Source organism: Cervus canadensis, chromosome 11, assembly GCF_019320065.1.
Source record: "Cervus canadensis isolate Bull #8, Minnesota chromosome 11, ASM1932006v1, whole genome shotgun sequence".
Lineage (NCBI taxonomy): Eukaryota > Metazoa > Chordata > Mammalia > Artiodactyla > Cervidae > Cervus > Cervus canadensis.
In genome coordinates, this window is record NC_057396.1 from 55,727,966 (window position 1) to 55,751,766 (window position 23,801).

The window sequence follows — 23,801 nt, forward strand, 5'->3', positions numbered from 1 at the left end:
ACCGGCATAAACCTGGATCCTCCCTTCACCTATCTTTGGTTTCTTTGGGGCAAAGATGGACAACATAACTGGTCACAGGAATTCTATTTCCATTCTCAGGGTGCCAGGTTATAGCAGAGCCTCAGTAATTCCCCCTCATTTTCTCTGTTTTCCTCTACTTCTTTTACTTTATTTCTTTTCACAGTTTGGGAAAGCTTTGGTCATCATATACCATACATCTCTTTACATCATGGCTTTTTGGAAAACTCTGTGCTCACATTTCCAGCTTAGCTTTTGATATGTAAATGGAAACTTTGGGAACTTTGTAAATCTTTATTCTTTTATTAACTCCAGTCAAGACTAGTGACTTGCCAGGGACTAAGCAAAAACCTAATTTGTAGCTCAATGGTTCCTATATTTTAGGGCCTCTCTGCCCTGACCTGGAAGCAAGGCTATTACTGATTCAATAGGTGGAGAGTCTCAGAATGTCATGACTGACTGGAAATAAAGATACACAGGGAAAATTCTCACTTCCAATGCAGGCAAGAAGCTCCTACTAAATTGATCTTCCTGGAGACAATAATATAAACTCTAAAAAAGAAAAGAAAAAAAGAAGGATCTGGAGAGTGAATTCTATAGAGGAATAAAAAGTCTCAGTCTATCTGACTTAACAAGAAAGAGCTTAGAGGAGTACAAAGGCTAGAAACAAAAGATAAAGTGAAAATATTTAGAACATCCAGAGAAAAAATGTCCGGCTATATTCAGTGGAACAACAATTTAAGTGACTCAAGTTCTCATTATAAAAAGAAAATTAAGGCCTGAAGACAATGACATAACACCTTTGAAGTATTTTTTAAAACTCAAGACCTGTCAGTCAATCAGTTCAGTCACTCAGTCGTGTCTGACTCTGCGACCCCATAGACTGTAGCACACTAGGCCTCCCTGTCTGTCTCCAACTCCTGGAGCTTGCTCAAACCCATGTCCATCAAGTTGGTAATGCCATCCAACCATCTCATCCTCTGTCATTACCTTCTCCTCCTGCCTTCAATCTTTCCCAGCATTAGGGTCTTTTCCAAAGGGTCAGTTCTTTGCATCAGGTGGCCAAAGTATTGGAGCTTCAGCTTCAGCATCAGTCCTTCCAGTGAATATTCAGGACTAATTTCCTTTCAAATAATTGATATTAGTAACTACTAGAATTTGCTGCCAACAGATAAGCACTATAAGAAATGCTAAAGGAAGTTCTTCAGGCTGAAAGGAAATGAGACTAGTTGGAATCTCAGATTTTTTCAATCCTTAAGAAGAGATCAGAAAATAGTGATCTTGGTAAATACTTTTTAAAAACTATTTTCCCTCAACTTCTTTACACAGAATTGTTTCAGGCAAACAATGGAACATTGCCTTGTAAGTCTGGTAACATATATCGCTGTAATAATATACAGGAAAACAAAAAGACAAATTTTTTAAATAATATTTAAATCAGAATCAATCATTATTATTTTTAATAAGAAAATATTCTTCATTGAGACATAAGGTTATTTACAATTTTGTGTCATAATCATTTCAAAATGTCTACATAAATGTGTGTATTGTATGTATTTATACATTTATAGGTCTGTGTGGGCACACACTGAGATATAAACATGATACACTGTTGTGTGTGCTATGCATGTCCAGTCGCTGCTGTGCCTGACTCTTTGCAACCCCATGGACTATAGTCTGCCAGGCTCCTCTGTTCATGGAACTTCCCAGGCAAGAATACTGGAGTGGGTTGCCATTTCCTACTCCAGGGGATCTTCCAGACCCTGGGATCTTGCATTGGCAGGTAGTTCTTTACCATGGCGCCACCTGGAAATCCCTTACAATATGTCCTAATATTTAATACGTGCCAGGCATTTTGCTAAGCTTATATGAATTATTCTAAATAATTTTTATAAAAATGATTCCCATTTTAAGGAAAACAGTGCTTAGAAAGGTCATGTATCACACAGCTAATAAATGAAAAGTTTAAAATTCAACCCCAGCCTAATTCTAGGACCTGAGTTTTCATATTCTGTGTTAAAGGACAGAGATAAAAGTATGTTATCGTTGACATTACTAAGGCACTTTTATGGTTATTGCTGAGATCCTTACTGTTTCACTCTTTAGTCAATAAGACTAGTTGTTGGAATTCTCAGTACATAGAATAAATGCTGTTTTTATCAAGAAATTTTAGGTTCCAACACCAGGAAATGGCCATGAAGGAAACAAGATGACCCAGCATCCACAATTTTGCTCTCTAAAAGGTCCAATACCAACACCTTTTGTATCAAGTGTCAGGAAACACCTACTCCAGAATGTGAAGCAAGGGGCTAGAAGACAGCTAGCTCAGCAGGCTGCCTGAAGGATAATGACATATTGTGTTCATGGGAGACAATCCTGTTGGCCTTCTTGGCTTGCCCACCAATGTGTTTTTTCTTAGTCAAGCAACACTAATGGAGCACTCTGAATGTATTTTATGTTGATGCCTCTTTAATTTCATGGGAGCCATAAAGTTCAAGGTGGTTTAGAGTGGATGCCTGTGATTACATCCAGTCAGGCCCAGGGGGCTGGGAATTTATTTTTCCCCCTGCCCTAGAGAAATGGTATGAGCAGGCATAGTGGCCCCCTTCTAATTTTTCATTACTCTCACCTTGTCGTGGTAGGGAAGCCATCCTATCAAATGTATGGCAAAAGCCAGCCCAACCCAAGTTTTAACTCATGGCCTTTCAGAACCCAACACTTGTGACTTCCATTGGTCCATAGATCTTGTAAATTCTTACAGTAAAAGTGAACGACAAGGAAGTATTGCCCAAATAGAATTCTATAAAAGTATGTTCATCTTTTAAGTCATCTTTAAGTCTAATGGAGAAGGTCAAAAGTTGAGAAGTAAGACCCTGGGCAATTAGCAGAGTTGATCTCTATGGTTGCAATGGAGTTACTGAGAAGTCTAGAAATTCTTTCTAATCAGTCCAAAGAGTCAGACATAACTGAGCAACTGAACAACAATCCACATCCTAGCTTAACCATTGGGCCCTCCCTTTCAGCTTGTATATTTGCTTGAGAATAATGAATGCCAAGGTGATGACTTCCTCTGCCAAATCAAATGGAGGCTTGTGACCAAGATTCTTGGTCATTATCACAAGAATATATAGAATCTTTGACAGGTTTTATACCTGTGATTATCAAACTGTTATTCTAGGTCTATCTTCTAGCTAAATATGCAGGTCACAGAAAAGTTCTGGCTACCCCATGAAACAGCATTTTCTAAAATGTATTCTATGGAATTCTAGGCCTAAAATACTCTGTAGAAAAAAAGAGGGACTGGGGACTCCATATTCATATATATTTAGGAAATATAGCAAGATATACTACACACACAACACTAACCAAAATATACACACACAAACATACATATGCAAATTTTTTTGAAACTTCTCAAAAAATTAGCCATCAAAAGGTCTAAGAAGTTATGAGTATAAAATCTTGGTGAACTTTAACTCATTGCTTTTTAGATTGATACAAGGAGTGCTTTCTTTGTGTAATACCCATTCACAAACCATCAGAAAACACTTCAGATGTTGCTGATTGGAGCTAACAATATGACTGCCCAAAAAGGACAAGTCCTATTTAACAAAAATAGTATACATGTTTATTTATGTTCAAATACTTTTTGAATGGGTTTATGTTTCTGCATTTTCTCTACTGAATTTATCCAGCTTAAGACAGTCTAGCATGGGACCCTAGCAAGGTCAACGTCAAAGCAATTTATAAATAGCACTGTAAACATTACAGGGATTCTCTGGTGGTTCAGCAGTAAAGAAGCCACTTTCCAATGCAGCAGACATGGGTTCAATCCATGTCTAAACAGCAGAAACGTTTTCACAAATATTTCTTCATTTAACCTTTGGGACAAACCTCTCAGACAAATATCTCCTGTGCTCTGCTTGCTCATCTCAAATACTGGGAAAATAAATGACCTGCCTAAAGTCACTCAGCTGATGTGAGATTGCAATTTTATTGGCTCCTGATATATAGATGCTGCAAAACTCTCATTCGACTCTGTAATTCCTGATGGCTCAGAATTGCTCTTCCAAACTTTTGGATGAGCTTGTGGTCATAAGCATTTTCTATGTCGATAATGAAAGTAATTAAAGGCACTGGCTCAGGCTTAGAAAAGAAAGAGGTCCATCAGAAATTTGTGAACAGTGTAAATTAGAAAGACAAGGCGACCTAATTCATTCTAGAACTCCTTGACTCATATGTAAAGAGCAAAGCTATCCATCAGTTCAAACATTTGTACATGGAAGTTACTGTGACAGGTTAGGAAGACAAGTTAGACATATTCCCACCTGCAAATAACTGATTAAGAAAAGCAAACAACAGCTTTAAGACAAGGTGCATGATCATTTTTCAAAGGAGAAGTTCAAATGAGAGAAAAAATTAGGCAGCCCAAGCCAGGAAACTGAGAACTGAGAAAAAGTCACTGAATTTCAAACCTGGAGATGTCTGACCAGAGTAGTTAGAAAAAGCAGATTGCTGCAGAAGTAGATCATGAAGGGTTAATACATAAGCTGTTACACCTGGGAACACGCACCCCCAGTCTAAGTTTAGAATTTATTGTCAGAAATTGCAGAGCTTTGGATAAACCTCATGAGCTACAACCTTGTAATGTGTTAAAAAAAGGCTTTCATACCTTCCTTCTTTTCAGCCTTGCAGAGAGCAGAAATGCTGTATTTTTCCACATGCATAAATGAGTTTGCCTCTGCTGCTTTAGAGCAGGAACTAAAGAATGCATAAAGGATGCTCTCAAAATGCTTCAGCTTCTCCCTAAGACACATGGGCTTCCTATAGCTGACCAGAAACAGCCCAGCTCTGTATGTGAACCAGGCCAGGCTGAAGGAAGTTCCCCAGCTCCTTAGCTGAAGGTACCTTCTATCTGGCCTGACACCTGGAAGAGTGCCCAGCTCTGATGTACTGAAACCAGAAAGCTCCAAGGGGAGCCTTGAGGGACCCAGGGAAAGCTTGAATCCAGTATTCTCTGCACTTGTTCTGTCTTTGAACCTGACTCATTGCTGCCCTTATATGTCCTCACCAAGGGAAAAAGCATTAACAGTGGCAACTGTTGTGGCCAGAAGTTGCCAAAAGTATCCAGGATGGGCACAGTATTGAAATACAGAATGGTATGAAAAATCAGGGTATTCCTTTCTTCTCCAGTGTAAGAGGCATGAAGTAGAATGGTGAGGAATGAGGCAAAGAAGTTGACAAGGCTATGCTGGCTTCCATAGGACTCTGAGGAAATGCTTCTTAATCTGACTTGAAAAAAATTCATGAAAGAGCTAAAAAGAGGTTCATTTGTAACTATAGTAAACTTGCCAGAGAAGCCATATATTAAAAAGGCTCAGGTAGAAACACAGATTGCTCCACTAGAGCTTAAGAGAAAGGCAATCTCAGTGTTTCTTAGAACACAGGAATATGTGCACATTCAGGCAAGAGGGGGAAGAGTTGAAAAAACTGAAGATGCCACTACCCTGGGATATGATCATGACTCTACAGGGTTAGGAAAACTTAGCCTCGAGTTTGCAACTTCTGACTACAGGTTCAACCAAGCAGCTGAACGCCATCCATTTCACACTCTTTCATCAATTCAGCAGTTGAGTTCTACCATGTTCCAGGCCCTGTTTAAAGGCAGGAATAAAAAACAAAAAGCAATGAATAGAGCAATTTTCCTGCTTTGTGGAATACTCATTCTGAAAATGAAAAAAAAAAAAAAAAAACAATATACATTTGTTTGTCTGTCTGAAACATGGTGTTGAGAAGGATTCTGAGCCTCAGAAGGGAAAGGAAAGCTGTGATTGATTGGCGGTATTGGCCAGTGGGCCCTGGCAGAGGGAGAAGGATCTACTCAGCTAGTGGGTTCCTGGGCATTGGTTCCCTATAATGTCTGTGTGTGGCTGATACAGCCCTATCACTTAGTCTTCCCTATTCCACTTAGTCTTTCCTTAGTGAAAAAAACATGGTGTAACTCAAACCCTGAAGATAGGAAAAGTTTGAATATCCCCTCCAGTCTCCTCCTAACTTCAAGTCAGAGCCCAACAGAAGCCTCTGACCTGGCTTCATCCGTCCACTCTTTAGCTCTTTCTTCCCTGACAAAGAGAGAAAAATACCTGTAGGTACCAGGTGTTAATTGTTTCACTCTTCTCTACCTTCAAGGCTGTGTTGCAGAAATATCGATTCCAGCTCTACTGGCAAGTTTCTTTGTCCCTTTTATCCCCTAACTTATTTTTGCCTAGTCATTACCAAAATCATCCAAATGGTAAATATCCTAAGACTAGAGTGTATTCCTAGGGCTTCCCTGGTGGCTCAGATGGTAAGGAATCTGCCTGTAATGCAGGAGACCTGGGTTCAATTCCTGGGTCAGGAAGATCCCTTGGAAAAGGGAATGGCTACCCACTCTAGTATTTTTGCCTGGAGAATTCCATGGACAGAAGACCCTGGCAGGCTGCAGTCCATGGGGCCACAAAGAGTCAGACATGACTGAGTGACTAACACTTTCAGAGTGTGTCTCTAAACACTACCCCCACCATAGCACTTAGCAATATACACAGTATAGAACTGAGGTCAAAGCAGGTACTTAGTACAGGTTGAATGAAAAAGAAAGGAAGCAGGCTACTACTTTATGAATTTGAAGCTTAAGGGGCATTTTGTTATGACACAAAGGAGAGCACAATGATTCTGAAATATCTGCTATATCCACAGCCAACTTCATTTGCCATACTGATAAACACTCCCCTCTCCACATTTAATGCCATTCCATCCAGATTTCTAATAGCAACAACCACTTTAGTATGGAGATCTCATCAGAAGTAAAAGCCAGAAAAATAAATATTTGCCAAGCAATAAAGTATCAGAGAAATTTGATATATCATCAATGGACAGCTCAGTTAAAGCTGAAGCTTGGTATCAACCTGATTTTCTTTCTTTCATTAGGAAAAATGCAATATTCTGGTTTAACTCCCATAATCTAGCTTAAGGATTCTGAGCATTCCCTTATCCTCTCTGGATCCCAGCTCACTCATCTGTAAATGCATGGGGTAGAGGGAGAGATGGGTTTAACATTTCTTCCAGGTTTAAAGTCCATGATCCATCATCTAAATTGATATTTTAAGTATTGAATCTGCAAAATGAAATTATTTTGATTAATATTTAATACAGAAAGTGTTCTGTGATGAAGGACCTGCTTGGATTTTAAACATTTGGAGGAAGCATTTGGCTATTTTAGAGCATGTGCTTTAATCAGCCTACCTACCTACACTTTTGGAAAACACTATAACTGGGGAACTGGGGAGACTGGCTTTGATCACAACCCCAACTGCCACCCAGCATACTCACTGCCAGTGCGGAGTGGCTTTTTACAATTTTGCTGTCTCCTCATTCCAAATGCAATTTCAAAACCAGCAAAGGCAGAGCTGCCACTGCAGTTGGAGATATTCTTTATCAAATAATTCAACCTTAAATGTCCTCTCCTGGTTCTTCATTTGCTTGTGTCATTATCTCTGCTTTTTGCCTCTGTCTCCTTCAACTGCTTGTAACCAAACCAGCCTGCATGACTGCCTCATTTCTATTCAAATATTGCTCCACATGAGATCCTTTCCTGAGCACTCAGGACTCATGACCTCTCCCTATGGTAACAGGCTGCTTCCCTATATGAAATAAAACTGGGATCCTACAGCTTTCTCTTCAGAAGGATAAGCCAATCTCATCACACTTTCTTTGTCCTAGAGCAGTTTCTTCTGCCTGAAACAACTGTTCTCCCAACTCTCAGCAAAGCTAAATTATTCTTATCCCTCACATTTCAACCCACATATTACTATCTTCATGAAGCCTTTGCTGATCCCCACCCCTCCAACAACTGCCACTCTTCCACCATCTCCTTATATGCTTCCAACATAGCTTCAATAATTAATCATGCTTGAAATCACTTTTTCAGTCTCTATAACCTGCCCTGAAATATGACCCATGTGAGGTCAGGGACTGTGTTTATCCTATTCATCAGTTCATCAGTATCCTGAGAAGACAGAACTATGCCAGGAATGTTCTAGAATGAATGGGAGGCAGAAGGGAGAGAAGGAGACAGGGAATGAGTGGGCTTGGCTCTGTCTTAGACTGTCACCTTCCTCTAGCATTCTCTGTCTTTGATCCCTGCCACTGCCACACCATGATGCTTCTAGCAATAGAAGGCAGGCTGGTATTGTGTGAAAAGACCTAGGTTTAAATCCAAGCTGTGCTATTTAATAACTCTAGGATTTGAGTAACTTATGTGGCCTGGCTAAACATGATTCGTTGTCTAGAATATACTTTGCAGGGTTACTGTGAGGACAAAATGAGATCATGTCTAAAAAAGTACATGATGGTTGCTCAATAAATATTAATTACTTTCCATCTCCACTTTCCCCAGCCCCCACCCCAAGTGTGCTACTGTTCCTTTAACACTTTGGCTCAAGTGTGGACAAAAACATCTTCTCTTGGTTCTCCTTAGCACATCTGAGACAGACTGGCACTTTACTAATTGCCAAGGGAAAAATGAAAGGTAATTAAATACAGAGAGTAGCGGCAGTATAAGGTTGCCTGGCTCCCCAGAGCAGGGTTAAGTTTCTGTCATATTTACTTATTTTTCTGACTCAAGGCCCTATCATATTCTGAAAGGGGTCCTAAAGAGAAAGAGAATCCTATGGAGCAAACTCTTTTATCCATTCATCTTTTCATTCATTCATTCAATAAATATTGGTTATGTCCTGGTTAGCAGGGAGTTGGTGCAAACCAGTTGGTTTCTATGGGGCTTCCCAAGTGGTCTGTAATGCAGGAGATGTAGGTTTGATCCCTGGGTCAGGAAGATCCCCTGGAGGAGGAAATGGCAACTTGCTCCAGTATTCTTGCCTGGAAAATTCCATGGACAGAGGAGCCTGGCAGGCTACAGTCCATGAGGTTGCAAAGAGTTGGACACGACTAGACCACACAGCATTATAGACAGACGGTTGAAACCTTAGCTCCGAGAGAAAAAAAAGAATAGCAGAAATTCATAGGAATACAAGAAAATTAGGATAAAATTGTGGTCATCAAGCTGGAAAAGTAGGGTTGTCAAATTTTAAGGGGGAAAAATCAGGATTTCCAGCTAATTTGAAAAAATAGCTTTGTCATATTCTTGTAGTTTTCCTAAAAAGACCTCAAATCAGGATGCCCTGACAAAGTCAACATAGGACCCAAGTCAGAAAATAGACATGTCTTGTCACTACAGGATGCCTGGCAAACTTGCCCCAAGGGTAAGAGCCCATAATTAAAGGCCAAATTCTACCCATTAACGTGAGGCTTGAGAGGAGCTTGGATCAAGGGAGGATCCTTCAACCACTGGCAGACCTGCTGCATTCAGAGGGACTAAGGTCAGGCTGCACAGAGCACTGCAGAGGCATGAACACAGTGAGGAAGGGTGGGACCAGGTTCCCGACTTGGAGCTGGCAAGGCCAAGACAAAACATCCGCAGGCTGGGAAAGAAGGAGAAACCTTCAGGACCGAGAAGGAGCTCAGGGAGCAGCTCAGTTATCCCCTGAAAATGAGTGCTACTCATTTAGCAGCTGAGAAGCAGGCACCAGAGCAATTAGAAAAGGTGACCCTGGGTTCGCTCTGCCATGCCAGGCATTAACTCTGCAGTTGCTGGACATAGGGAGGTCTTGGAGAGAGTCTAAGGGGCCAGAGTGCCTCTGGGGGTGGGGGGTAATCAGGGTGCCAAGGGAAGAACTATTTATTCCTAGAGGAAAAAAGTATTTCTGTATTTTAACAACTAACATAGCTGTTTCACTGCACCTCACAGAATGGAAGACCCGCCCCAGTCAGTTCTCAGAAGGGGCAGTGTATTCACAAGGCTCGGGAACAGGCTCTGGCTCTTATTCTGAGCCTTGCTGGTTGTAGCCTGGTCGTCCTGATGATTAACATCTGTGGAGGGTGGCTGAGCTGACTCTGTGACAGTAATCTGGCATTTTCTGGAACTAGGGCAGAGGCTGCGATAGAGGCCAGACCAAGTATGCATTATACCTGCATCACCGATCTCAAATCCATCTCCCCTTTTGGTGAGGATGAAAGCAACATCTCCTGGACTAGAAGCTCCAGGAGGAAATACTGAGTTAAGTAAACACGACAATCATATCAGGTAAACATGGGAAATAATATCAGCGTGGAAGAGTTTAAGCAATTTGAAGGCCATTTGTTTATTCATCATGCATTCATTTTTAGCACCTACCATGTGACAGGCATTGTGCTTTATCGGAGAATAATAATAAACAAATGTATTTTTAAAGTATTTTCTTTAAATATTAAAATGCTAATATACTAAAATACTAATACTAAAATATAAAAAAGTATTTCATTTTTTAAAATGCACTTGATATAAAATAGACATACTGATTTTTGAACCATACTCAAAATATTGACTATATATATAGAATACATATATACCTATACTTATATATATGCTAAAAAATAAACTCTATTAAAAAAAAACAAACTTTATCTTGCAAGATTCCAAAGTGAGCCATACTCATTTTTCTTGGGAAGCACTTTGTACTGCCTGGCTTGGCAAGAAAAAGAAGAGCCAGGATAACCATCAATCTGCAGCTATAATAATTATCATTTTTCCTCTGTGCAGGAAGACAGACAAAATTAATTCCCTTTCGATCCTGTGATTATTGCAATGCTTATTCTGACTTTCCCTCTGTGCTAAGGAGAACTCCATGATGTAGAATTTAAATGCATGAAAGCTTGCCACCTATTTTTCCTACTTTGTTCATCATACTCTAGACTTGTGTGTGTGTGTGTGTGTGTGTGTGTGTGCACTCGCTTTGTTGTGTCAGACTCTTTGCGACCCCAAGGACTGTAGCTCGCCAGGCTCCTCTGTCCTTGGGATTTTCTAGGCAAGAATACTGGAGCAGGTTGCCATTTCCTCCTCCAGGGCATCTCTGCAACCCAGGTATCAAACCTGTATCTCCAGCATCTACTGCATTGGTGGGCGGATCCTTTACCACTAGCGCCACCTATATGTACAATTTTCTGGGCATGGAGGGAGTTTCCTAGGAGTATGGCTACCAAAACAAGTCACAACATACATCTTTACCTCAAATTAGGGATAAAACATTGTATGGGCAAAAACGTCAACAGCCAAATAAATTAATTTGGAAGAAATTATTTACTGATCAGGTATATGAAGATTTTTTATTTATGGCCTGTACATTTAGTCATATACTTTTCTTCAATAGTAATGATGTTTATTTCCTTAATAGATTAAGTAGTAAAAGGGAACCACATAACTTATTCAAATGAGGATAATCTGGAGATAATCTGGGGAGCTATTAATAAATACACCAGCACAACAACAAAAGCTTGTTATGCTTGTTGTAAACCTGCACTTATTAAATGCTTCCATTGTACACTTCTATGCTCTGCCCTTGACATACATGTCTTCATTTAATATTCAAAAACTTTCTGTGAAGGACGTTATTAGACCCATTTTACAGATGAGTGGGCTGAGATTTGGGCAAAGTTAAGTACTTTGCCCAAAGTACACTGCTGTTAAGTGGAAGAATCAGGACCTGAACCCAGGTCCATCTGACTCTAAAAACCCTCACCTTAAAGAAAAAACAAAAAAACAAACCAAACACAAAAGCACCACCTTCTAGCAAAGGAGAAAAACTCAAACCAACAATGACAGTGCAGGATGAGAAAAGCTCTGATAGCGGAATATGCAAGGCACATAGTATTCCAAAGGTGAGCCCCTGGTTCAGACTGGGAATATTAATAACAGCTTTTCAACAGATCCCAAAGGTGGCATATGAGCTGAGGCTTAATCCCAAATGATTCTCAAATCATTCCAAAATAACTAAGTCAGCCACTACATACACTGACTTAAATATACCAGAGGCAAAGCACTTAAGAAATGATTACACCATTGGAGAATTTCAACAAATTGCCAACAAGACAGGGTAACAGGAAAAACATAAATCTCAGTGAGCCACTCAAAACTGTTACTGGGGCACCTGGTGCGCGTCCCAATTATATATTATCATACATCCTGTCATGGTGATCGATGCTACAGAATATAATTCTGCTGAAATACTATCTGTCTTGTCAAAGAGACAAGTTGTATCTGCCACTGGGTGGCTGTGTGCTGCCCCACTCCTAAAGGAAAAGAAGTGGATGCTAGTTCCTAGAATGGTAAGAACAGCATAAGCTACTGAGAAAAAAATAGAAAGTGAAGGGCTCACCTTAAACTGCTGCTTTTGGGTTAAGACTGTTTTCCAATTCACTAGCAGTGGACAGCTTTAAAAACAGAGTTGGTGGTGGAAGGGGTTGTTGTTGTTCAGTCGCTAAGTCATGTCCAACTCTTTTGCAACCTCGTGATCTGTAGCCCACTAGGCTCCTCTGTCCATGGGATTTTCCAGACAAGAATACTGGCGAGGGTTCCATTTCTTTCTCCAGAGTGTCTTCCTGGTCTAGGGATCGAACCTGAGTCTCCTGCACTGCAGGATTCTTCACCACTGAGCCACCTGGGAAGCCAATGGAAAGGGTTGGTTGCTGTCAACAACTCCCAAGTACCGGGATGGCAGGACAGAGCAGAATGAACACTAACCGAGGTCTCCACAACTGCACCTCTCATTCCAGCTCTCTTATTGCATAGCAGTGTGATTTTGAGCAAGCTCCTTAACCTCTCTGGCTCTGTTCCTCCGCTGAAAAAAGAATTCAGTACTAGGACTTCATCATCTGACATCTTTTCTGTCTGTAAACCAAGAGCGACTCACCAGGCCAAATTCAGGATTAGTATTAGATGAGCCATTCACCTAAGAAAGAAACTAGAAAAACCCTTGGTTCTGTTCCTAAACATGATCCACTAAGAGGCACCATACCATTGTTTGTTTAATGACAGAGGATTAACTCTCCACTTTTTACTCACAAGATTGACCAAGGCAAAATGACATCCTCTCTGAATTTTGACCTGGTTCCACATCTTTTTCAAAATTAAATGAAATTATGTGAATAACATGCTCACCACAGGCTCTGAACTTCTTAAATGGCTCCTCATAAAAATGACTTCTGCTTCCTCTAAGGGCTTTGGGTGTCTAATATTCAATTGCCTCGTGTTTTCTAAATAGAGATTTTCTGGTGCCTGGTTGATACATGAAAACTGTTTCTCATCAGACATAAAAAGACCAACTCTGTTGATGACTCTCAGAGGCTAGCCCAACGTTGTTTCCTACAAGACCCAAATAACTCTTTGGGTTATTTATAGCTCTTTATAGCTTATAAGTTATAAGCTTATAGCTTATAGTTATTTATAGCTCTTTACAAAATAGCTCTTTATCTGGAGACTCCATTCCCGAGTCCCCAGAATTTTGAGAAGTAGAACCAGGAGTATATCAGAAGGAGCCCTACAGGTCCCCCTCATTATTGACAGAGGCTAAGTTGAAATAAACTGCATGGTTGGAAAAGCAACTCTAGCTTACCAACTCCTCTCCGAAATTAGGTGGATACCCACTGAGGCAGGCGCTGGCTCCCCCTAGAAAGGAGGAGTAGCAGGGGAAGAATGTTCTCTGTGGGCAACTACCTGTCTAAGAGAAGGGAGGGCAGGGCAAGGTCAAGCAAACCCAGCATCTACTTCCAAGTTTACAATGAGGTAAAACTCTCCATCATTCCAAGGAGGGGGCAATAAATTTTTCGAGAGGCTCAGTTCAGTTCAGTTCAGTCACTCAGTCGTGTCCAACTTCTTACGACCCCACCGACTGCAGCACACTAGGCTTCCCTGTCCTTCACTATCTCCCTGAGCTTTCTCAAACTCATGTCCATTGAGTCAGTGATGTCATCCAACCATCTCATCCTCTGTTGCCTCTTTCCCTGCCTGCCCTCAATCTTTTCCAGCATCAGGGTCTTTTCAAGAGGCTAGGACAGCTCTTAAGGAAAATCCCTTCATTTGAAAACTGGGAATGGGAAAAAGGCATTTTCCTCATTCATGAGAAACCATGCATCCAGAATATCATAGAAGAAATAATTGAAGAAACAAACTAAACACCAGTCTCAGATACACTATGGAGAAAGGGTAGAAGTGGATTCAGGCAACTGAAGCCCTAACTTGACCACACAAACGTAGCCAAGATGATCAGATCTCCATGTCAAGCTGTCAAAAGTTCTAAATATGTGCCCTTCACTTCCAAAGAGAAGGGAGGCTCAGATTAAAGTCCTGACCATTTTGAGGAGCAAGGCTGCAGCTAATTTGCTGTGGCCAGCAAAACTGAGGGAGCTATATCAAGAGAAACGATGTCCTCTGGGATGATCACTCAGCTGAAAAATTACTTGACCAAATACAAGTAGGGTGGGAGCCCCACTGCCCAGAAGGGGGCCAGCTGCTAATTACAGGGTCTCTCTGGAGAAGTGCTTCCAACAGTATTTATGGGTTGTTAGATGATTAGATTTCAGTTAAATCGATAAAGCCTCTAGGGTTAACTATCCAGAAGATATTGCTCCACAATTATAATGCACAGAAAAGTGTTTATTATCAGTGTTCTCTTGTTTTGGCTTAATTATTTAAGCACTTGAAATTCAGTAGTTATCTTCCCGCCTCCCCAGAAACAATTTGAGAAGAAAATTGGCAAACATTTCAAAGAAACCAGATCTATTTCTAATGGACAAATGAATCTAATGAAAAATGGACCTATTTCTTAGTTATATTCAGGAGGAGCACAATTATTCAGTAAATCAATGGGCATTTAGCTCAGGACAGTAAAAGCCACGATGTACTGAGTGTTTACCATGTGTCAGGTTCAAGCTAAGTGCTTTGCCAACATTATCTTATTCAATCTTCATAATTTCCCTGAAGGATAAGCACTGTTACCCCCATTTTGAGATGTGAAAATGCCAAGTCAGTAAAAGAAAGAGACAGGATTCAAATTTAGATTGGTTGGTGTTATGGGTTGAATTGTGCCCCCTATCAAAACTCATATATTGAACTTCTAAGCCCTGTAACTCAGAATGTGACCTTATTTGACAATAATGGAGATATAATTAATGAAGTTAAGATAGGGTTATCCTGGAGTAGAGTGGGTCCCTAATCCCATATGTCTGGTGTGCTTATAAAGAGAGAGGATTTGGACAGAAATATGCACATAGAGAAGGAAATGGCAACCCATTCCAGTATTCTTGCCTGGAGAATCCCATGGACAGAGAAGCCTGGTGGGCTATAGTCCACGGGGTCGCAAAGAGTCAGATACGACTGAGTGGCTTCACTTTCACTTTTCTATGCACATAGAAGTACTGCTGTGTGAAGATGAAGGCAGAGATCAGAGTGATAAACCAAGAAACTCCAAAGACTGCCAGCAAATCACAAGCTAGGGAAGAAAAATGGAACAGATTCTTGCTCACAGCCCTCAGAAAGAATCAAATCTATTGATTTTGGACTTCTAGCCTCCAGAACTATGAAACAATAAATTCTCTTGTGTAAGTCACCTTGTTTGTGGTACTTTGTTATGGCAGCTCTAGCAAACTAATATAGTTGGGTCCCCCAGATCTGTGCCTTTCTTCTGGGTCATGCTAGGTGGGCAGAGTTTCTTGCTGCTCTTGAACCAACCCATCTGGTTAGATACCCTGGACCAACCTTTACTGAACTGCGGACTGAGGTTGTGGAGACAACATGTCTAGTGTGGCTTCCTTCCCACCTTCCCCTGGCTTGACTATCTCCTTAGCTGTCTTCATGTTTCTGAGAAATCAATATCACCTCACTGGCCACATGTTATTCATTCATTCACTGAAAAAAATACTGAGCTCCTTCTTTGTTGCCACTAGTCTCTCATGGAGTCTAGCAGAGGAGCATGATGTCAATAAAATTATTACATTGAGAATTATGACAGCTATACTAAAAATGATTGTCTTAGAGCCCTATCCAACTTGAGACTGATGCTCTTCTCTGCTCGAAGCTTTACTCTGATTCTTTTCAAAAATAAGCAATGAGATAGATACCTCAGAACACCAAGAGATAGAAGTCGAAGGAAACTGTATTGTTTTACTTATTCTGCATTCAAAGCAATGATAAGCAATATTTGGCAATTTTCTGTAAATTTTCTCTAGTTTAATAAAAGCTATAAACCAAAAGCTCACTGAAATCCAAGTAGCAAAAACCCAAAGAAAACCACACCAAGGCATATCACGCATCTGTGCGCTGTCACTTCAGTCATGTCTGAGTCTTTGTGACCCCATAGACTGTAGCCCACCAGGCTCCTCTGTCCATGGGATTCTCCAGGCAAGAGTACTGGAGCAGTTGCCTTGCCAGCAAGTATAAATTCAGCAAGGCAGGCTGAAAAATTAGTGATAAAGATAAAATCTTTAAACTAGCCAAAGGGAAATAAGACATACTACATAGAGGGGATAAATATATAAGACTGCAGAATCCTCATCTGAAACAAGGCAAATAAAGAACATGAAGTACTGAAATGAAACTACCAAAAACAGACTTGCTAACTGAGAAGTCTAGGTAGAAATTCTGTAACTAGAAAGAAAATTCCTTCAAAAACTAAGTTGAAATAGGATATTTTTAGTAAATTTAAGATTGAGAGAATGCATTGCCAGATAATGTACATGACAAAGAATTCTAAAGAACGCTCATTAGACAGGAGGAAAATAATATGTGTTGAAAAAGATAACATGTAAGTAAATACAAAAGACTTTTCTCATTGTTTAAAATCTTAAAAATATAATTGACTATTTAGAACAAAGATAACAACAACATAGTTAGGGATTAGAATAATGTTGAAGTAAAATAAATAACAATTGCACAAAGGATGAGGGTGCAGAAAAATGGAATGTTGTAAGTACATATTTTCATTATGTGTCAAGTGGAATATTATCACTTGAGGTAAAGGATGCATTTTAAACTTGAAAATGAACAAACAAATAAATAAATCAAGCTGCTAAGCCAATAGTGGCAATGAAACAAATACTAAAAAATAACCAATTCAAAAGAATGCAGAGTATATGGAAAAATGAACAAAGAATAAATGAAACAAAAAACAATATGATGACTAAATAAACCCATGACTATCAAAATTATATTCAATTTAAAAATTCTGAGCACTTCAATTAAAAGACAAAGATCATTAGACTAGACTGTTTTAAAAAGCAAGACTCAACTATATGCTTCCCAGATGAAATGCACTTTAAATACAAAGACACAGGATGGAAAAGATATATTTTGAAAACACTAATTATCCAGGTAGACTGACCATATTCAACATTCTTCTCTCGGTAATCAATAGAACAAGCAGACAGAAAGTTAGAAAATATATAGAAGAGTCAAACAACACTATCAAGACCCTTACAACATTTCACCCCAAACCAGCAGAATATCTCAAAAGGTTTAAAATGACAGAAAGTACACAAAGTGTTGTTTTCTAAACACAAGGGAATTAAATAATCAATAACAAAAAAATCATGAAAATCCCTCCAAATATGGAACTTAAAACAACATGCTTCCAAATGACCTATGGATCAATGAAGAAAGCAAAAGAGAAATTAGAAAATATATTTAACTGAATAATGACAAATCAACATGAATTAAGATTTGCGGATGAAGCTAAAGCAATACTTACAGGGAAGCTAAAGCAATACTTACAGGGAAATTTGTCACTTTAAATGTGTTTATTTTGGGGAATGCTGCACCACTTGGCATGCAGGATCTTAGTTTCCTGACCAGGGGTGGAACTTGTGTCCCCTGCACTAGGAGCACAGTCTTAGCCACTGGACAACAACTTAATGTTTATATTAAGGCAATCCCCTGTGACATTTTTTAAATTGATATATAGTTGCTCCACAATATTATATGTTTCAGATGTAAAATACAGTGACTCACAAATTATAAAGGTTATACTCCACTTACTATAAAATATTGGCTATATTCCCTGTGTTATGCAATATATCCTTGTAGCTTATTTTATATCTAATACTTTGTACCTGTTAATGCCCCACCTTATATTGCCCCTCCCCTCTTCCCTCTTTCCACGGGTAGCTACTAATTTATTCTCTGTATCTGTGAGTCTGCTTCTCTTTTATTATTATATTCACTATGTTGTATTTTTTAGATCCCACATATAAGTGATATCATACAGTAATTGTCTTTCACTATCTGACTTATTTCACTTAGCATAGTGCCCTCCAAGTCCATCTATGTTGCTGCAAATGGCAAAATTTCATTCTTTTTATGTCTGAGTAATATTCCATGTGTGTTTGTGTGTATGTGTGTGTGTATCTTTATCCATCTGTCTCTGGATGGACACTGAGGTTACTACCATATCTTAGCAGTAGTAAACTGCCAACATATGGGTGCATATATCTTTTCAAATTAGTGTTTTTCTGGGTTTTTTTTTTTTTCAGATGCATAACCTGTGACATTTTAATCCTTAGAAAGACTACACCTCCACTTAAAGAACTCTATGAGAATTTCTGACGTGTTACTATGTCTCTCTTTTGTCAAAGAGTGCCTGTTGAACTTGAATGAGATGGCAGAGTTTGGGAAGCAGGTTGATTTCAGTTCAATTTGGATGGGTCAAAGTCCATGAATGTGAAAATACTTTGGGATTTCTAATTGCTTGCTTCCCAGTCCAGGATGAAGTCCGTCCAGTTCTGCTTCCTTTTCTGTTGCTGGAGAGCAATCTGCTGCAGAAGCTGCGAGCTGACCAACATCACCATCACGGTGGAGAAAGAGGAATGCCGCTTCTGCATAAGCATCAACACCACGTGGTGTGCGGGCTACTGCTACACCCGGGTGGGCACTTTGCTTTGCTGGAAGTGAAGGTGCTGAGGGTCTGGACAAGGCAGGTTTCACTGATTATCACTCTGTCAATATTTTGTCTCTTCTAAATTATAGCCATGAGTCCCTTAGCCAACACTGTCTGTGTTGTAATTGAGGTAAATTACCATGATATCATTTAGATGTTTGGATTTGGATTTAATTTGGATAAAACAAATTCAGGACAGCTCAGACTGATGTAAATGAGTGCTTCAGTAATGTGCCAACTCTGCATTTTAAAAGAGCATTTTTCTGCTAGCTTTACCTATTGAGGGATAAACATGGGCATGAGTACATATCTATAATTAAACATGGAATATTGTCAATAGTCTTTAAAATAGCAATTGCAATAATAAAAGGCATACCTCTGCAACAGGGATAGTAATAACATTGATTTTACAGCCAAATAAAAAATGCAAGCAGCCAATTATAAAATTCATTTTATTGGCCCATTTTTAATACAATACCAAAAGCAGCCTGAGAGCAATCAATCCCTGGAGAAAAGCCAAAATGAGTCAGCAAACCTACACCCTTCTTTATGCTGTTAAGAAAATCAAGGAATAAAGGTATTAAGCCATTTGTCTACATTCTCACAGCTTCTTCAAAACAAACCAGCTAAAGGGGAAAAATGTTCTTTGCCACTTTTCTACACATCTGGCTATTTAGAAGTTTGATAAATTGAAATTGAAAGTGCTGCATCTTAATGAAAATACTTTATTTATTTAATATTAAATGAACTGATCAATAAAACTCAACTTACCACACTTTGGGTGAGATGTAGGCCTGATAGCCAGCTGGGAAAATAAACTATCCAGCAGCCCCCTTTCTCCCTCAAAGCCAATTATTTTCTTAGTGGGCATGTAGAGGAGTGAAATATGTTTGACCTAATTTCAATGTTCTGGTACTGAAACTGTATCATATATCTTTTGGATTAAGAATGATACACAGGTACAGAATTTAAGGCAATGGCAAGGAAGAACCTAAAAGGCCACAGAATATCAGAATCCAGTATGTGATTTCCCAAACATTTTAGACAAAATATAAATAATTGAGCTTATGGTCCCTATTCCTCTTTTAAATATACATAGAAAAGATTAAATATACATATAAAAAGTTGGAAATATTTTTCTAAGCAATTAAACCCAAATGCTATGTCTTTACCTGTCATTAAGAAAGCTTAAGATTACTAAGTACAAAAAAAAAAAAAAAAAACCATCTTTAGATTGCAAAGGTCATATCTTCTGTATTCCTTTATCTTTGCATGTTTTTATGCTATACAAATTCAAAGTTTTTATAGAGTTTTAAAAATATTAAATATATGGGTATATTCGTGGTAGAGAGAAAAGAGATAACTACACTTTCTGTAACATTCCCAGGACACTTAAGAACAGTGGTATAATATGAGTTCCTTCCTTGCTCCTTCAAGCCATTTTCTCACCTGTTTTTAACTGCTCTGCTCATCCCAGAGACTTCAATTATGAGAAGATGTGCCCATGTCCTTCTACACCACCATCTTGATTTCCAGAACCCAAGGGAAAGGAGCAGTGACCCCACAAGAGACTGAGCTTCCAGATATACAAGCTGGATTTAGAAATGGAGAGGAACCAGAAATCAAATTGCCAACATCCATTGAATCATAGAAAAAGCAAGGGAACTCCAGGAAAATATCTACTTCTGCTTCATTGACTATGCTAAAGCCTTTGACTGGATCACAACAAACTGTGGAAAATTCTTAAGATATGGAAATACCTTACCTCATTCCTGAGAAACTTGTATGCAGGTCAAGAAGTAACAGAACAAGGCATGGAACAACAGACTGGTTCAAAATTGGAAAAGGAGTATGTCAAGACTGTATATTGTCACCCTGCTTATTTTTATTCAGAGTACATCATGTGAAATGCCAATGAACCACAGCTGGAATCAAGATTTCCAGGAGAAATATCAGCAACCTCAGATACGCAGATGACACCACCATAATGGCAGAAAGTGAAGAGGAACTAAAGAGCCTCTTAATGAAGGTGAATGAGGAGAGTGAAAAGCTGGCTTAAAACTCAACATTCAAAAAACTAAGATCAAAGCATCCACTTCTATCATTTCGTGGCAAATAGATGGGGGGAAAGTGGAAACAGTGGCAGACTTTATTTTCTTGGGCTCTAAAATCACTGCAGATGGTAACTGCAGCCATGACATTAAAAGATGCTTGCTCCTTGGAAGAAAAGCCATGACAATCCTAGACAGTGTATTAAAAAGCAAAGATATCACTTGCCGACAAAGGTCTGTACAGTCAAAGCTATGGTTTTTCCAGTAATCATGTGTGGATGTGAGAGTTGGACCATAAAGGAAGTTGAGTGCCGAGGAATGGATGCTTTTGAACTGTGTTGTTGGAGAAGACTCTTGAGAGTCCCTTGGACTGCGAGGAGATCCAACCAGTCTATCCTAAAGGAAATCAACCCTGAATATTCACTGGAAGGACTAATGCTAAAACTGAAGCTCCAATACTTTGGCTACCTGATGTGAAGAGTCAACTCAATAGAAAAGACCCTGATAATGGGAAAGATTGAAGGTAGGAGGAGAAGGGGATGGCAGAGGATGAGATGGTTGGATGGTATCACCGAGTCAATGGTCATGGGTTTGGCAAACTCCAGGAAATAGTGATGGGCAGGGAAGACTGGCATGCTGCAGTCCATGGGGTCGCAAAGTGGGACATGACTTAGTGACTGAACAAAAACAACATGAGTTCCTTTATGAGATCAAGTTTTCTGTGCTTAAGTTTCCTGGAAACTGGTCTTCTGAAAGGAAATATTAGAGCAAGCAGTATTAAATCCCTGTCCCTTATTTACTAAACCAAACAGAAACTTGCAGAATAATGTAACGCAACTCCTAAACCACTCAGGACTTGGTGTACAGGGACCCAGCGAGGCCCAACATCCAGAAGACATGTGCCTTCAAGGAGCTGGTCTACCAGACGGTGAGAGTGCCCGGCTGCGCTCACCGCGCAGACTCCCTGCACACGTACCCGGTGGCCACCGCGTGTCACTGCGGCAAGTGTGACAGCGGCAGCTCCGACTGCACCGTGTGGGGCCTGGGGCCCAGCTACTGCTCCTTCAGCGACGTCAGAGAGTAAGGGGCGGCGGCGCTCTGAGCTGCCCACCCTCACAGGCCCAGGCATCCAAGATGTCTGCGTGCACACGGGCCTGGGCTGCAAACCACCGCGGGAGACCCTGCTCATCTCTGCTCTCCCGAGAGGGGGCGCTCCAAGACTGGAGACGGCTGGGGCCTGTCGCCACTCAACCTAGGTCTGGACTCTGTTGGTTTCATTTAACTTGAATTTAGGATCTATAAGCTGTTTCCCATTTTTAATAGACTTAGAGGTCTTCAAGATCAACCTTGTTATTTTACAGATAACAAAATCTAGACTTTGGAGAAGGAGGTCTCAAGATGATGGAGTAGGAGAACTAAACGGAACATAATCTCCTGTGAGATACATGGCCAGCAAGAAGAGAGCCAGTACTGCTCTAGTGTCATGGTGCAGGTACCTAACTCTATGTCTAGTTGTTTCACTATTAAGCGGAGAGTCAGGAAGGTAGGGTTACTAAGCTGAGACTGTCCACTTTATTGCTCATCCATGGAAGTACTGTCATCAGTTCCACCTCACCTGTGTTTTCCAGGCAGAGAAGTTGTTGACCTAAGAGGGTGGGAGTAGGCACAGAAGGGAAACAGTGCATCCATTTACAATCTGCAGCTTTAAATACAGCATCTTAATTTTTATTTCAAATTTGAATTTAGCTCCAAGACAAGAACAATGAATTTGGGTCTGTGTAAATTCAATTACAAGACCAATGAATGTCTTTTCCTAAGTTGCTACCCTTACATACTATGTCACTGAAATAAATTTGATCAAGAACATCCAGCCTTCTGTAGAGCTATCCCTCAGGCAATAAGACATATCACCTGTTGTTGTTGCTATGCCACTTGTACCAGAATTCTCCTCCACTGCTGGGATAAGAACCCTGAAGTCCACATGACAGCACTTAGGGCAACTTAACAGGCTATATTTAATTTGCTTTCCACTTAATTTTTCAGAGAAATGCATGCCTGCTAAGTCCCTCAGTCATGACTGACTCTGCAATCCCCTTTCAGGCTCCTCTGTCCATGGGATTTTCCAGACAAGAATACTGGAGCAGATTACCACTTCCTCCTCCAGGGGACCTTCCCAACCTAGGTATCAAACCCACATCTCCTATGTCTCCTACACTGGCTCTTTACCACTGAACCACCTGGAAGAGCTTTCAGAGAAATACCTCCCTTAAAAAGCATTGTCCGTCTAGAGAGAAAAGCTGTATTTTCTGGACTGTCTCTATATTTGCTTTATCACTTGACTACATGTACTCCCAAATCTATGATTTCTTTCAAAATGGTGTATGCTAAAAATGCTTTATGACTTAAATTACTTTTAAAGATATTAACTCCTTTTTTAACCTGAATATTTAAACACACTTAAAAATCAAAAATGTTACCTACCAAAGGCACAACTTTGGACTTTTCCATGCTCTTGAACTATTTGTTCATGACACATAAATGTGTATTTTCATAATTTTAGTGGTAACATTACTAGAAATCTTTTTTAAGCCCTTCTATAAATATCACCTGTACTCACTGTTCATGTGGAAATATCAATAAGAATGTTGCTGAATTTAGGTGTTCTTTTTTCCCTAAAACAGACTTCTATTATTTCTTACATCATCATTTTCTTAATTTATCCCTACTGCTCCTTAGCCCCCAGTCTACACTAAAATTGATTTGTTCTCAGAAAGCTCTTAGCATGTCTTATTTGAAACTCAGAGCTGGTGGAGAGTTTTCCTCATAATCTTTGAAATCTAGTTAATATTAGAATTAATATACTGTCCAGCACATGGATATCAATCAAGGATTAGTCCCC

At 39.8% G+C, this 23,801-nt stretch overlaps 2 protein-coding genes across 2 annotated transcripts in view; one reads left to right on the forward strand and one right to left on the reverse strand.

Annotated features, from left to right (window-relative positions):
- The window catches only part of KCNA4 (potassium voltage-gated channel subfamily A member 4), a 224,565-nt gene that overhangs the window by 139,464 nt on the left and 61,300 nt on the right, over positions 1 to 23,801 (reverse strand). The window lies entirely within an intron of this gene.
- On the forward strand, positions 18,647 to 22,093 carry LOC122449872 (follitropin subunit beta-like). The gene is made up of 2 exons (XM_043481928.1): positions 18,647 to 18,838; positions 21,756 to 22,093. Exons 1-2 carry the CDS (start codon positions 18,680 to 18,682, stop codon positions 21,984 to 21,986), a joined length of 390 nt encoding a protein of 129 aa, XP_043337863.1. The 5' UTR covers positions 18,647 to 18,679; the 3' UTR covers positions 21,987 to 22,093.